The sequence below is a fragment of the Penaeus vannamei genome, chromosome 5 (genome assembly GCF_042767895.1).
Source record: "Penaeus vannamei isolate JL-2024 chromosome 5, ASM4276789v1, whole genome shotgun sequence".
Lineage (NCBI taxonomy): Eukaryota > Metazoa > Arthropoda > Malacostraca > Decapoda > Penaeidae > Penaeus > Penaeus vannamei.
The window spans coordinates 45,595,079-45,612,272 of NC_091553.1; the positions used below are offsets into that span (position 1 = coordinate 45,595,079).

General features: G+C 35.5%; 1 protein-coding gene across 1 annotated transcript in view; it reads left to right on the forward strand.

The window, feature by feature from the left end:
- The window catches only part of ari-1 (E3 ubiquitin-protein ligase ariadne-1), a 13,889-nt gene extending 812 nt beyond the window's left edge, over positions 1 to 13,077 (forward strand). Inside the window, exons 2-9 of the mRNA XM_027368652.2 lie at positions 3,324 to 3,470; positions 6,495 to 6,560; positions 6,734 to 6,949; positions 8,673 to 8,894; positions 9,260 to 9,390; positions 10,045 to 10,249; positions 10,391 to 10,617; positions 12,912 to 13,077. Of these exons, the coding sequence (XP_027224453.1) occupies positions 3,324 to 3,470; positions 6,495 to 6,560; positions 6,734 to 6,949; positions 8,673 to 8,894; positions 9,260 to 9,390; positions 10,045 to 10,249; positions 10,391 to 10,617; positions 12,912 to 12,996 (1,299 nt within the window). The 3' untranslated portion in view covers positions 12,997 to 13,077. The remainder of the gene's footprint in view (positions 1 to 3,323; positions 3,471 to 6,494; positions 6,561 to 6,733; positions 6,950 to 8,672; positions 8,895 to 9,259; positions 9,391 to 10,044; positions 10,250 to 10,390; positions 10,618 to 12,911) is intronic.
- Positions 13,078 to 17,194: the final 4,117 nt, after the last annotated feature.

Consider the following 17,194-nt stretch of genomic DNA (forward strand, 5'->3'; position numbering starts at 1 on the left):
GAGTTGTTTCTTTTGTTCTTATTTTTTAAGGCTAATAGTCATGATTATTTACAATTTATATTGCTAGATTTTAAGTGGTAGAACTTCGTTGCTTCTTGATGAAGGTCAAACAGTATGAGGGTTGTGCTGCCTGTGTAAAGACTGTGGTAGATGTGGTAGGGTAGTTGTCAAATAAACATTTATCAGGATTTTAGGTTTTAGATTTATCAAGATTTTAGGTTTTATGTAAATATTTCATAAGTTTACCAGTATAAGTCTTATAGTAGATCAGGTTGCTTATCAACAGATGCTTATTTTCAAAAAGGTTTTCATGTGAAAAAATAACTCCATGTTTTATGTTTTTAGTATTTAGTGATTACATGACTGACTTGTTTATATTATATTTGTTAATTGTTTGCTTTTTACTTGTATTGTGTAGCTTCAAGATAAGGGTTGAGATTTGTTTTGTGGAAAATGTTTTTAGCTTATTTGTATTCTTTCATGTACGTTAAATCTAGTTTCTTGTATTTTTCTTATCTTCTATCTTTGAAAAGAGTATTTTTACCAGTATGTTATTGGTTGATTTATGTAATTTTTGGTAGTTTATTTATTTTTTTCATTATCACCAGTTTTATCTTTTCCAATAGTTCTTTTTAGTAATTTCTATATGTGAAGTTATTTAAGTTTTTGCTGCAAATTGCAAGGAAATAGAGGGAAATCAGTTTACATATACTTTGATCATCAGAAGCAAAATTATTTGTTGTTTTTTTTTAGCACTTTTTAGTTTATGAAAAGCCCTTCTTTACCCACTGTCACTAGGCACATGTTCAGTACATTGTTGTTGTTATTGTTTTTATTTGTTTGTTTGTTTGTTTTTATGATATATAGATGGCTTCACAGTATCTCAGAATGTCATTTCCATTACCTGGCCGTCAGTCAAAATTTATCATGACATGGTCACAGATCCAATGGGTTATTATTGTTATTGTTTTTATGATTATGATTTTGATTGTCTTTATTAATTATTTTAATGTTTTTTATATAAATACTGATTGTAAAATAAAATAAGTTCTCTGAAAATCAAGAAAAAGGGTAAACAGATGAGATGTCCGACTAATGATAATTGATAATAATTATTAACAATTTATTGATTAATGATTATTGATGATTAATGATAATATTAGCTGAGTTGTCAGTAATTAAGCATTTGTAGAGCCATCTATGGGTACACAAAATTAATAAACCAAGATCACAGAATTAATGGCATTCTCTTCAAACCATTTCTCAAATAGTTTGCCTCGGATTATTCAAGCTTTAAGTTGAATTAGCAATTGTGAATTTAGAATTAGCAGCTTTAAGAACTGGATAAGAACATGAAAAGGGTTGTAGAAATAGTTGTAGTAGGGATATAGCTTTCCTTTGTAATATTTTCCAGTGTTCCCTTATTCATATTCTATTCTTACACTGTTAAAAAAACATAGGACTGTTAGAAACAGATAGATGTTGTATGATTTCCATTTTTGGGCTTCTTTCCTTTATGTGAATCTTAAAACAATATGAGCTGTTTTTGCAGATTTTAAGTTTGAATTAGGACATTTACTACAGGAATGTTTACGTCTAATCACTGTATATAGGAATGAAATGTTATAACTTTCTGGGATGATACAGTGGCATTAGTTTAAATGTAGCCACACACACACACACACACACACACACACACACACACACACACACACACACACACACACACACACACACACACACACACACACACACACACACACACACACACACACACGTTCGCACACATGGACACATGCACAGATACACACGCACACATACACAGATACACACGCACACATACACAGATACACACGCACACATACACAGATACACACGCACACATACACAGATACACACGCACACATACACAGATACACACGCACACATACACAGATACACACGCACACATACACAGATACACACGCACACACGCACACACGCACACACACACACACACACACACACACACACACACACACACACACACACAGGTATTGCCATATACACTACCACATTAAGGCCTATATACATACATGTACACCAATTAATGGATAATTTCTAAATTCAAAAGAAAGGAAGGAAATTACATTGACACTTTGAAGTCTTTCCCTTTCTTGACAGAAGATACAGAGGGTGCCAACAATGCAAGGGAGAGCTTTTGAAGGGGCAAGCAGGCTGGCAAGCAAGCAGGCCCCTTCAGCTAAGTCTGATCTCCTACAGAATTGGGTCGAATTAAACAGGGAGAGTGGAAGGAAAACATACTTTCTTTCTCGTATATGAATAAGGATGTTTTTGTGGCTTTTATATTTGGTTACCTGTTTTTATGCTGTAAAATTATGTAGTTTGAAAATTGAAGCAGGTTAAAAGGATTGAACGTTGATGACATAAGGATATCTGCCTTGTTTTGAGAAGTATTGTATTTATTGAAAAATATTTCCCAGATCAGTTGCAAGCTTTACTTTGTTGTAGTTTTGGGTATGCATGCAAGCAAGGTTACACACTTGGACACAACTAATTTAGAAGCATAAAAACAAATGACACCGACTTAACTGAAATTACAAAAGCCTTTTGTGCAAGTCCGGAATTAAGTCCACATATCCTCATAGAGTTGAGTCAGTTGGCTCACTCTGTCTTGGCAAGCAGATTTTTGTTTTATGATAAATTGGCTGCTGTTCTGTCAGTGCCCAACAAACCTCCACCCCATAAATTCTAGCATAAAGTTTAAGGCCCTCTCATACTAATACTTTTTCCATCAGTATTTGTGTTTCCAAATGAATTTGGGGCTTCCCACATGTATCATATGCATGTGATATATATGGTATGTTTATATGAAAATACAAAAATTTATGGGAAATGCTAGTATGATAGGACCATTAGGCTATTTCCTTATTTTACTAGGTCTTTGAGCTATTCTTGCTAAAATTTATGTTAGGTTTTCTCTTTCTCCAAATAGTTTTATTTGGAAGAAAGACCAAATCATTCTTTTAACAGCTCATATTGTAAAAGATGATACAGGGTACATCTTGTTTTGTCAAATTAGTCTCACTTTACCTTTTATGGACTTGAATGATTTGTGATAATCTTTAGTAAGAAGTTTAAGTTAGAGTTTACAATTTTTTTAGTGAATAGGGTTTGATCCTAATGTCTGATTTTGTATCTTATAGAAGCAAGATTAGAAAGCAACACAGAAAATTATGAAATACCATGCAAAGAAGGATGTTACATATTTTGCACAACATTTTTAAGAATCATTACATGCTAAGATTTTTCTTTTCTTCTAGATTCCTGTAACAACAACGAGAATACTGTTGAATCACTTTAAGTGGGACAAAGAGAAGTTAATGGAACGATTTTACGATGGTGACCAGGAGAAGCTCTTCCTGGAAGCGCATGTCGTCAGTCCTTACAAGACTCCCAAAGCTCAAAAGGTAAGGCAGTTTGTTTTTTCTTTTTCTCGTTCTCTTTCTTTTTCGTAATTATTCCTCAGGAAGATGATGCAGGGTGTGTCACGTTATGGTTTGTATACGTGTTAGTGTATATAAAAGAGGTTATATCTTTTTTTAACTCGTATATGCATAGACATATCCAAAGAAGATAATTAGTATAGTGTATGTATTATTTGCAGCCGTAATTCTGATTTCATGACAAAACCTTCCTAATATGTATAGAAAAAAAATGTGGCCTATGCTATTCTATGTTCAGGATTTCTTCAAGTAATATATACCAGGATAAAACTCTTGTTTCTAAATCATTTGAAATGCTTAATTCCCATGATAATAATGATTCTAAATGGCAGTGTTTTCTTGAATTTTTGCTATATAATGGACTGACTGCAACTTAAAGTATTTGCTACAACGTGGTCAGTGTCATTTATCTGCATGTTTTAAGGTATTTTCTTGAAAATTTATTTCTGATCATATTGAGAAAGATCAAATTACTTGTCTGCACAGTTCTCAGAGCAAATGTATAATTAATTTTTCTTTCCTTTGCTTTTTCTTATTTTATAGTTTGAGTTGTATGAAGCATAATTATTTCATTCCGTTGGTATACTCTTTTGGAATTTATGGTCTTATCCTGGGTTTATGTAGTATTTTTTGTTTACTATTAGTTTCTTTTGTGTAAAAGCCTTTCAAACCTTAATAATGAAAGAAGGAAACATGATTAACAATCCATCCACAAAATGTCAGCAACAAAAGAGTAAAATAACTCTGCAGTCATATTGACCACCTCTCCGCAGTGCTACCTCTTGCAACGCTATTCTGTCTTCCACACGTCCTCATCCGTTTGCTACCCCCCACCTCTACAAACTTTTTGAATATTCTGTTTAGCCCAGTCAAATAGGATTGATTTTTTGTGATCCCCTCTACAGCCCCTCATTCTGACAACATTCTCCTCTTCCAGCAATGACCCCAAAAGCAAGTAGACAAAGTTTCCTTCTGTAGCCGCCCCATTAGTTTCCACCATGTCACAGTTACATCTGAATCCCAAGCTAAAGCAATATCAACCCTAACTGACTTAACTGAAAAACCCTATTCCAAACCAGCCTCATCCCTTCCTCAATACTTGTACCAGAACTGTCTCCATCTCCCTGACAAACTGCCCTGTCAGTGACAGTTATTGCTCAGATTGTGGAAAAGACCTACTTACCTACCTCATGGAATATGATGCATTATCAGTATAATGCTACACCATTCCCCTTCGAGGCTTCCATCAATATTGATAAGAATACTTTCTGTTGTCATGACCTCCCCCTTCATGTTTATATTTGTGGAGAGTCACTCCCCATTCAACCATATCAACCCCCCCCCCCCACCTCCCCTGTCAATGTCAGAATTGTTGGCATCTGTGCTGAATCTGGTCATGAGCAATCAGACTGCTCTGCAGAATCATGCGCTTTTGCCAGCTATGGTGGTCCCCATAATGTATATTATAGAGGCTGCCCTACTTATAAGTTTGAATCTGCAGTGGCAAGTCTCAGATTCAAGCTTGTCCTTATTTTATGTGAGGCAAGACAGGAAGCACACAGACAAGGGTTTTCTCATACTCCCTATTCCATTACTATCCTTTGCTTTGCCCCTCTCCCTCCCTTCCAAGATGTTTCCCCTTTGCCTCCTTATCTCTTACTCATTGTCTTTCTAGCCCTTCCCTCTCCCTCTCACAGTCAAATTCTTTTGCCATTCCAAATCCATACACCCCAGTCTCCACCACTATTCCAGACTCCCCAAGCTCTATTTCCCTGGTACCTACCCCTTTTCCTCATCACACAAAGGCAAGTTAAATGTTCCAACCCATCTTCTACTGTATCGTCTCATCCATCAGTCTCTTCTACATCAACCTCAAATACCTGTCCCCCCTTCTTTTCCACCTTATAAGAAAACCTTTATTTCTCAGACCTTCCCAACCAACTCCACTTCAGAAACTCTTGAAGACCTTCAAATCTAATCATGACACAAGATAACATGGCTACACCTCATCAAGATCCTCCAATTTCTTTGCTCCCATTACCTCTAAACTTGAAGTAACTGCGGACATCTATCCTCCTCCTACTCATGTTCCTCCTACACCCCTTCCTCCCACTCTGTCACAACATATCCCATTTCCCCCAGCTTCATCTGCATCACTCCCCTTCCTCTCCCATTATCACTTCCAATTAACCTTGGATACACATGTGACTCTTTGTCACAACAACCCCCTCCCCTGGATTCGCTCCACCCTGACTCTTTTCCTTAAATTCCCCTTTCTCCTGAACTGCCAAGCGACTATTGACATGTAGCACATTTAATCATCAACTAACCCCCCTCTTTATCCCTTTCACTACTACACCTTTCCATAGTGCTATATGACCTTTGATGAGTATCAGATTTATTTTTCTTTGTAACCATTAACCTCCCCCTCTTCCTTTTCTTCTCGTCCTCCACCTCTTCCTTGTCTCCTTCCCCCCCCCCCCCCATTCAGACATTATTGTCAACATTTCATTCATTTTTTAATGAAAACAAAGTGATAGAGGATTTAAACTATTGTATATGTTAAAGAAAAAAATTATAGAAGAGCTGCAGTTCATATAATAGTACATTTACTAAATGGAAATAACTTTTTTAAAGACTGTAGCACCTGTTAGTTTTGTTGATATCTGTTAAAATATTGATTGAAGCATCACCTCGACCTAACAATTTTCATTTTTTCTATTCAGTTGAAGAATAAACAAAACAGGTTGTGAATATTTATTCCCAGAAGAGGTAATTAGACAGTTCATTCCGAAGGCTAATCCAGCTTGAAAATTTTGTACACTCTCCTGATTTTCTCTTTCTGGTTCTCAATCCAAATGACTTTTTTTCTTTCTTTCTCTTTTTCTTTCCTTCCTTTTCTTTTTTCATGAAACTTGAAAGGTACAAGTAATCTTTTTTTAGGATACATTTTCTCTTGGTTATTGACATTTCCTTTTTTCATTTCAGCCACTTGTCAAAAACAGTAATGGGATGGAGGAATGTGAGATCTGCTTTCTCAACATGCCTTCAGCGGTAAGTTTTGCTTTAGATTATTAAGTGGGATCTTTTGGTGTGAAATTTGATAATTCATTAATCTAGCAAGGGATTCTACCTCTATCTACATGTAAATTAGCTTGTAGTGTGTAATGTCTTTGTGGCATTTCCACATGTCATATCTGATGCCATTTATTCTCCACCTCTCACAGATGATGACAGGCATTGAGTGTGGGCACCGGTTCTGCACTAACTGCTGGACAGAATACCTCACCACAAAGATCATTGACGAGGGCATGGGGCAGACGATATCGTGCGCTGCCCACCTGTGCTCGATCTTGGTGGATGACCAGACCGTCATGCGCCTCATCACAGACGCCAAGGTTAAACTCAAGTACCAGCATCTCATCACCAAGAGCTTTGTAGAGGTGAGGACAGTGAGCCTTCCATTGTCATTTGTTGGTGGGTGTGGATTATTAACCCTTACGATCCAGATAATTTTACGGTCCCGTCGTTGAAAAATTGGGTCGAGGGCCAGATGACATGAACATGCCATCATTGGACAAAATGGCTGGTGGCAGGGTGATGCGAACTTGTAGTGGGTTACATAAGTAGCCAATATCCCAGGCATGCTGAGATTAGGCTGGGAGCATGTGAACATTTATGGGCAGTTACAGGGCTCTGTGCCTACCCTTTGCAAAGTTGTTTTGCATAAACTTTTTTTTTTGTTTATTTATTTATTTTTTTTTTTTATTATTATTTTTTATTTTTTTTTTTTTTATCCCCCCCCCCCCCCCCATTTACCCAGTGGCCATATTTGTCTTTTGATTTGCTTAATCCAGATGATAATAGCTCATTTTCCTTGCACAGACTCCATATCTTTATGTAGTTTAAAGGAACATTTGGTTAATTATGTCATTTATCTTATTTTTTCATAATTTTCAATTTTTCGTAACACAACCTGCGCCTCCAGTCATAGCAGCCAGGAATACGATGCGCAGCTTGGATATGGCTTCCTACCTGGAGCCGGTGCTCTTCCAGTCATGGCTTATGCACCTTACATTTCATATTTGTTACCTGGGCCGCTGCCAATTTGCCCGATGACGGCATGTTTACGTCACCTACTCCTTGACTAGTTTTTCCATGACGTGACCACAACATCTAGGTCCTATGGGTTAAGTAAAGAGATTCATATACACTTATTCACTCACTCGCATTTTAATTTTATCATGCTCTCATTATCTTCACACATATTGAACACAATCATATTTACTTGATATTGTGACAGGTTATGAACAGTCTCCCTTCAAAAATTTTGAGCCATGCCAGGTTGAGGGTAGACAGTCTTTTTCTTCCTCCTTTTGTATCTGACCACAGTTTAGGTACCCTTGTATTGTGAAGATATCCAGTCTCATTCATACCTTTTCTACATATGGGAGTATTCAGATGTTAGAATATTCCACTGAATAACTAAAGAATATATTACAAACATAATCAAACCTATTTCAAGACATGCCACTGTCAGTCACTTTGCATATGTCTTGCAGGAGTGCATAAGTTTATCCTACAATGTTTTAGTATTAAATTAGGCAATATCAAGGACAGTGAATCTTAAACAGCCTACAGTGGTGGCTCAACCCAGCATGGATCAGTACTTTTTCAAGATGATGTACCTTATTGTCAGTTAAACCAATACAGATACATTTTTCATGGATGACATAGTTTGTTATTAACTATATTCATCAGTATTTTTTAAACTAAAAATGAAAATAGAAAGCATTAAATTTTGAAATATATAGAGTAAACATTCATTACATTGTGTGTTGTATAATACCAAATAGGAATATATATAAGATATCAGCATATGATGCTGGGTCCTTCAGTTTTATAGATGTTTAGCAGTTTTTTTTAACTTCTCTTATAGTTAAGGATAAGATAAATTCATAAGGTGTGGGTGTTAGCTTGAAATGTTGTCATGTCATTCTATTTTCTGCAAGTTATTTGATGTGAATTTGGACTGATAAAACCAAGTGCTTCTTTCTGTAGATACTAATTTAACTATTTTCAAGAATGTAAGAAATTATTAAGAAATGTGACTTTTAGATGTGTAAAAATCAACATGAAATAAAATTTGTAAAAATCTCTCCTCAGTGTAATCGTTTATTGCGCTGGTGTCCATACCCTGACTGCAACTATGCGATTAAGGTGCAATATCCAGATGCCCGGCCTGTCATGTGCAAGTGCCGTAAGGTATTCTGCTTCAATTGTGGAGAGAACTGGCATGATCCTGTGAAATGCCACCTCCTCAAGCGCTGGATTAAGAAGTGCGACGACGATTCTGAGACCTCTAACTGGATTGCTGCGAACACAAAGGTAGGAGTAGATGAGGGTTATGCTTGTTTTTATGAAGGCTTTGGTGTTATATTTAGCTCTCTTGAACTTCACTACATTGATGTTATCCAAAAATATATTGGAAAGCCATAATATTACAAAGAGTGGCCGCAGTAACTGTCCACTGTTCAAAAGCTGTGACAACATACTAATACAAATCATAATTATCTGGTTTGTAAATTCAAGCTCTATGAATGCCACAGATAAAAAATGGCCTTGGTGAGACCTGAAAATTTAAAGCTTTTTGTGTCCACCACCACAAATCATTTGCAAAGTTATCTTCTGGCCATTCTCCTTCACAAACTCCAATAGATGAGACCTGATCACATAAATGTATACCATTCCAGGAGTGTCCAAAGTGTAAAGTGACCATCGAGAAGGACGGAGGATGCAACCACATGGTGTGTAAAAACCAGAGCTGTAAGGCCGATTTCTGCTGGGTGTGCCTTGGACCCTGGGAGCCCCATGGATCTTCGTGGTGGGTGTTTTTTTGTGTTTTATTCTTATTTAGTTATGTTTTTGTTGATGGTGGCGATGGTAGGCTGTTTGTTGATGTCTTTGCATTTGTTGTATAGTTTTGTTGTATGCTTGTTATCCTTGATTTCTCTCTCTCCCTCCCCTTCCCCTTCCCCTTCCCCTTCCCCTCTCCCCGCTAGTGTACATATATATATATATATATATATATATATATATATATATATATATATATATATATATATATATATGATATATGATATATTTCCAAGTTATAGTCCAGACAAAAATTAGAATGAACAAAGACAAAAATCCTTGCACTGCATGAGCAGTCATGCTTTTTAGTCTCAAATACATGGAGCTTTGAAATATGCAGGCATCACTGTCTAGGCTTCCTGATCCACTGCACTAAAAGAGACATATAGACTTGAATGAGTAGGAGCATACCTACTATCCCATATATATGAGTACCTTTAATGAAAGGTATGTGGAGGAGAGACCTAAAAACACATATGAGAATACTCCCACTTCATTCTTATTTGTCTTAGCATCTCCTGTTTCATCTGAGAAGGTTATTTTATCAGGGTTTAGAAAAGGAGAGTCTGCTAATCCTTCATTAGGTAGATGTTAATGGCAAGTTCATTCTTCTCCTTCACAGGTATTCGTGTAACAGATATGACGAGGATGAAGCCAAGCAAGCCCGAGATGCCCAAGAGAAGTCCCGTGCTGCCCTCCAGCGCTATCTCTTCTACTGCAACCGCTACATGAACCACATGCAGTCCCTCAAGTTTGAAAACAAACTCTACGCAGCTGTCAAGGAGAAGATGGAAGAGATGCAGCAACATAACATGTCTTGGATTGAGGTAGGATTTCCATGTTTTTGGGAAAAAAGTAATTATTTGTTTCTGTTAATACTGTAATACGTAAATTTTGTTTAACATATTGGAGAAAACATGGTTTAGTGTCGTTTATTGCACAGCCACTAATCCAAGTTTAATTTTCAGGTTCAGTTCCTAAAGAAAGCAGTTGACATCCTTTGTGATTGTCGGCAAACTCTCATGTACACGTATGTGTTTGCTTACTATTTGCGCAAGAACAACCAGTCCGTGATATTTGAAGATAATCAGAAAGATGTCGAAAGTGCCACAGAAACGCTCAGTGAATATTTAGAGCGTGATATAACCCAGGAAAATTTGGCAGATATCAAACAAAAAGTTCAAGATAAATACAGGTGAGTAATTCTTGGCTCTCTTCTTGAGAGATGTGTTTAGTCCTTTTTATTGTAGATCATCCCAGAATAATATATTGCATGTTTTATTTTTGTCTTGTGTTTTTCAAGTTTCATTTATTAGTGCAATAAGGATTACCCCATATATTTTGATTTTTATGAAAATTTGAATGTACTTGATTATTTGCATTGAGAAATAGAATTGTATATCATTATTTATTGATTTTAAGAAATTACTTACAAATTTTGTTGATGCTACTGTAAGCAGAAATGAGTTTTATTAGAAAATCTGCAAAGAATTCTAAGTGTGCTTTCTGTTTCTACAATAGTAGAGGCAGAGAAGGAATGGTTATTTGTTTACAACCATTCTATGCAACATCATAGCATATTAAAAAATAGTCAGCTGGCTTTCATATTAGAGGTGAGATACCTTTAGGAAACTGCTTTTGGATACCCATAGGATGCATACTTGGATTTATTGTGGTTGTTATTTCTTCTTTGTTTTTTCTTTTTCTTCTTTTTCTCGTCTTATTACGGTGTTCATCAGGGAGGTACCTAGGGAAATCCTAGCTCAGGCAATTACACTAGTGGAAGCAGGGTAGCAAACAAAAGAAATAACTTTTGTTGTAGGGTTAGTGAATTTAATCATCAAAAAGTGAGTCAAAATTTAGGGATGTTGGACAAGGAATACTGTTCATTAAATCTAGAGTCAGCTAATTTAAAAATTGCAAATTCAGAGACATAGCCATTGACCAGCTAATTCACAATAGTGACACATGTTGAAATCAAAACGTACCATGCATTGCCGTAATGCTCCACGTGGTACCAGACAAATCATGACATTACAGTATTTCAATGTAATCATTCCATTGTCATGGTAATGTGCCATATGTAAACAGAACTGGTTGCTGCTTGACTGACATGAAATTTACTCATTTTTATGCTGTTTTCAGATAAGTAATGTATGACTTAGTTTAATTGAATTCAAAAATGTCAATACTTACTGAGTATATATATTTATGTACAAGCATGTGCTTCATGTACTTGTATATGGGTAAATTCATGTGTCCTGAATTGCACTGGTCATTAATAAGCAGTATATGTATAAAAGGTTATTAACTTTCTATGTTGACATTGTTTGGGAAGGATGCATACTATTTATACAGCTTCACTCTTTATTGATAAGAGTTTACACACAAGTAGAAATGAACATGATACAAACGGGACAGGTCAGTGCTAGATGGTCCCTGCAGCTAGCGAGCCCTGGCGAGGGGTGGCTGTGGGCAGTAGCGGAGAGGCTGGGTAACTGTCGTACTGTATGAAGGATGGCTGTCTGAGTGTGTATTTGGGTCAAGTTGAGATCACTCTTACATACGACAAGTGATGGGCAGAGCGATAAGAGCGTGCCTTGGGTACAAGTGGATACAAGCAGGGCATGGTGCCCATGTGGTTTAGACTAATTGCATGTACCATGGTCAGTGAGTTTGCATGATGGAAAATGCTATGCAGTATTTTATAATTACTGCAGATACACCGTAGAATGCTGTAGGAAGGTATGGCTGGGTGCTGGATGTAGATGGAGATTGACAGGGGAGCTGGCAAGGCTCTCTGACAGCGGAGGCTAGGGTAGGCTGTGAAGTGCTTGCTGCTGTGTCGGACTCAGTAGGATGTTCATAGTGATGATCTCGGCCCAGGTGCTGGAGCCTAAGTACTCTCAAGCTGGGCCAGCTACCCAGGAGCTAGGGGAGCCTGTGGTCCAATGAGCAAGCCAGGAGCTGTCCATCTCATCAAATCAGGTCTCAGCATTAGTCATCGAGAGGCTGCTGATGGTGAGGTGCGAGTACGCGGCTATGGACCTGAATGACCCAATCGGTATGCTGCGCTGCAGGTTGTGGGGGTCGGCTGCAGAGCATTTGCTGTGTTGTTGATTGTATTGTCAGTAATTACAGTGAGCTCTGAAGAGTAGTTATCTTTGTGTTTATTTTTCTCTTACATTTAGTTTGGATATTTTTTGTGCTTTCTGTGAGTATTACTCAATAAGTCATTACAATATCCAGATCTGATTTTAATTTTAGTAGTATTAATTCCTAGTCCATGTCGTTTAGGATGCAGTATGCTTGGGTGACCAAAAGTTTTTCCCTTCAGTTTATTGGACCTGAAAGTGTTTGAGATCTCAAGAAACAAAACAAAGTGCATTGTATTAAAATATAAGATCTTCCTTGCCAATGGAAGTCGTTTTTCATACAGCATAATGTTTAAGAAACGAAGGAAATTCTTATTCTTCTCTTCTCTTGCAGGTACTGTGATCAACGTCGTAGAAAATTGCTGGAACACGTCCACGAGGGTTACGAGAAAGACTGGTGGGAGTATACAGAGTTATAAATTATACATTGACCTTGAATTCATATGCACAGGGTGTAAGAATTATTAAGTCATATATCTATTGAAGAAAAGAAAAGAAAAGAGGATCAAACGAGAATATAAAATCTAAAACGAAACCTTTGGTTGGACAAAATTTCTGAGATTACTGAGCGAGGAAGAAGCTGAAGGTGTGCTTGTAAAAGAGGATTTTGAGCTTTCAAGGAATTGTAGTTATGAATATTTAATGTTGAACAACAATATACTTTAAAATCATTTATTGAGCAGGGAGGGAAAATTTAGAAACCAATTTTGCATTCAATCCTTTCAACACTCGTCTTTTTTTTTTCTTCTCCTTTCTTTCTTTCTTTTTTTTTCTTTTTTTTTCGTTCTTTTTTATCATTATTATAATCATTAAGAGACATAATTAGAGACTGTGACGAGAGTTGGATGAGTTGATAAGTCTAAATTTATATTGTGCAAAATTACATTCCACACTTGTAGAACCAGACTAAATGCATCAGGATGAGTAGTGGGAACATCTTTCATGTACCATGATGTAGAACTCGTGTGTGCATGCATATATATATATATATATATATATATATATATATATATATATATATATATATATATATATATATATATATATATATATATTTATATATGTATGTATGTATATATTCAGAGTCATATACATATTTATATATATATATGTACATGCATACACTGTATACATATACATTTATATAAGATGTGTGTATATGTATATATGTTATATGTACATACTTTCATTAGTCAGCCTTTTTTGAAACTGCAGTGATGCTATGTATTGTCTTAAACATTGTCTTTTTCCCTAAGTTCATTTTATTATTTTGACAATATGCATGGTATGAGGCAACATCTGCCAAATAAGGAAAATATGCTGGATACTTTGGGTAGAGAAAAAATTAGATACTAAGAAAACAGTTATCACAAGGAAATTGATAAATAGGATTGAGAGAGAGAGAGGAGGAGATCAGTTTGGGTTTGGTAAAAGAGATCATGAGATTCAGAATGAGTTGGATAGGTTCTGATGAATATTTTGCTCACTTCTTACTATATTTGATACCAGGAAGTTTAAAGAATTTTATGTGAATTATCAGATCCTAATCAGTGGGGAAAATATTCTCTTGCTGGTTTTAAAATTAAAGGTGCAGCATAACCTCTGTGATTATGATCTTTAGTGAATCCTACTTGTTAATAAGGTGCTTACAGCTCTCTAATAAGAAGCTTATCCAGATATATGATCCATATGTGTATTGCATCAAGAGAATTTATTAAGGATTGGTACCTAGGCTGCCTGCCATCTAGTTTGCATAGAAGTGCCTGATTTAAAACTGGCTGGAGGGAGATTAGGCATGACCCATAGGGAGGGGTATTTGATAGATAAGAAGAAGAGAGGTAGATCTTGGGAATTGAGGTAGAGAGTAGCCTCTCTCTCTCTCTCTCTCTATCTCTCTAAAGTATCCATATCATTGTACTTATTTCTTTTTTGTCTTTCTATCAGGTCAGAGCAAAAGAAATTGGGGTGAGGGTGAAGGGTAATAGGTAACGGAGTTGGTTTACTTTTTGCGTGAACAACTATCAGGCTGCCCTCTTTCTCTCTCGCTCTTTCATTTACAGTTTATACCACTCACAAAATTGTGTTATGTACTCGTCATGTATTTTTGTGTGCTGCTGCAGCTTTGTTACTATTATCATTTTTAAAGAGAAATGGGAATGAATTTTCCGGATTGTCAAGTGAAAATTCTTAAATGTGCCCCAGGTTGAGGAAAATACACATAGAGGAAGATATGAGGGAAAGATTTTAGAACAACAGGATACAGGAAGTTTTTGTTAATAAACAGAATATTTATGTTACGTTAAGTTTGAATTATACAAGATGACTTAAAAACATGTCGCATATTGTCCCATCTTGACTATATCAATGAAAAAGCAATTGGTTTAGAATACTAGTCAAAGAAAGGTAGATGTTGAAAAAAAATTAATTCCTCTCTACATGTCCAAAATGTCTTCAGACAGTAGATTCTTAATATTCTTATTTTTATATATTATAATTCAACCTGGAAGTGGCATTGTAAGGCCTGTAACAGTTCCAATAAGTCATCCAGTATTATTGGTACCCCTGTTTAATGTAACCAGAGTGTTAGCTGGTATAAAAGATGAAAAAGTGATAAGTGACTCTATAGTGGAGTTCATCGTCTAGTTTTATTTCTTGTTGCCTGTGGTTCTGATATTGTATTTTTAGGCTTAACAGATTGATGGTTGCCGTAAGGTGTTACTAGTTTTTGGCTTTATTTTCATGAAGGAAACGATGCTTTCCTATCTTTCATTTTTTTTTTTTTTTTTTTTTTTTTTTTCTTCTTCTTTCTTTTTTTCTCCCATGCATTATTGGTGTTCTCTCTTGTAGATGATTATGGTTAATTCTTGAATTGTTTATAGCAGTTATGCCTGAAGTATGTTGAAATAAAAAATGAAAAAAAAATGATTACTCAGAGAAAATGTTACAGCCTTCTGTGGATAATTGCAAGCCATGTACACACACCTGAAGATGGTATATAGGTATGTAGAGGGGTTTAAGAAGACTGTTAGGCTTGGTAATATGTGCACTCTGAATACTTTGTTATGTTTGAAGTGAATGTAACAGAGCATAAATGAAATTGAATTATGCTTTGCTTCAAGAGCGCTTATCATGTCTTAAATAGCAGCTCTGTCTTCAAAGGATGTATTTGTGTTTTGCTTTCTGTATCTTCTTTCTCTCTCTCAGGTCTCTCTTTTCATGTTTTTCAAATATTCATTTCTGTAAAGAATTTTAGTGTTGGAATTTGAAAACACGTATTTGTTTTCCACATTTCCAGCCAAGAAAAAGAGCAGTTGTATGAAGCACTGCTTAATGTATCTGTGTAAAACTCATTTCTTTCCTTTAGATTCAAGGTGATTCTGTGATTTTTTCAGCAATCCTTGACAGTGCAGTAGATTGCTTCCGCTTAGAGCCAGCTCATAGTCTGCAGATATTGGGACGTAGGCGATTCCAAGAGTTGCTTAGAGCAGGAAAGTGGTGGTTGTATTATTTTTATTATTGTTATTATTATTATTATTATTATTATTATTATTATTGTTGTTGTTATTATAATAATTATTATTTTTTATTATTATTATTTTTATGATTATTCTAATGATAACTGAGCTAATGGTGATAGTTATTGGTATTTGAATTATTATTGTATTCAATATTTTGACTTTTAATAGCTATTTAAAAGTAATATCTTTTTAGTAGATATTTTTTATCACATCTTTATCGTATAGTATATTTTCTGTAGGCCACTATTATTGTGATTATCATTTAGTCTTCTTTATTGCTGTAGCTAAAGCACCAAATGGTGGTACTATACTATATAGAGGGGAAAAAACAAAAAACTATAAAAAATAAATAATTATAAAAAAGATAATAAACAGATAGATGTAATGTATCTTTGGCCTGAATTGATGAAGGCCTGTCAAGGAGTGCTGCAACTATAGTGTTTAGAGGGAAAGAAAATGCTCTGGTTGAACTTGAGAAATATCGTGAAGGTTTATCATAGCTTTTTTTTTTTTTTTTTCTATCTACTTTTACTTCTGTTGCTTTTACCTCTACATGGAATATATCTTTTTCTTCTCATTCTTTTTTTCTCCTCATTCTCTTTGTCTTTCTTTGGAACTCTTCTCTCTCTCTTGATGTTCTTCTGTCCATCTCTTTTAGTTATTTCCAAAGGGAATAAGCTTTATCTCAGTGATGTATTTGCGTAGTATTTTGTATTTGTAAGTTGACATGATGGTTATTTTACAGACAGAGTAATAGATCATATACATAGTATAGATATGATAAGCAAAGAATACTGGTTGAAGACTCTTTTATTTTTATTTTTTTTGTGAGCTGATGCTTTGTTGATGGCGTATGTTGAATGACTCCACTGCCCGCACGAGTGGATGGTTTTAAGAGTGTTCCTCTGTTATATTTGTTGATATTCTTCAGATTTTATGCAGACATGAGGTGTTATGATAATGTTTTCAGGAGATATATAGAAGGATGCATTTTTTTTTTTTTTTTTTTTTTTTTTTTTTTTTTTTTTTTTTTTGAAACCCAAATCACGGTAGATCACCATCTCAGCGGCTCAGAACTTATTTGCAGTTAGTGTGCGAA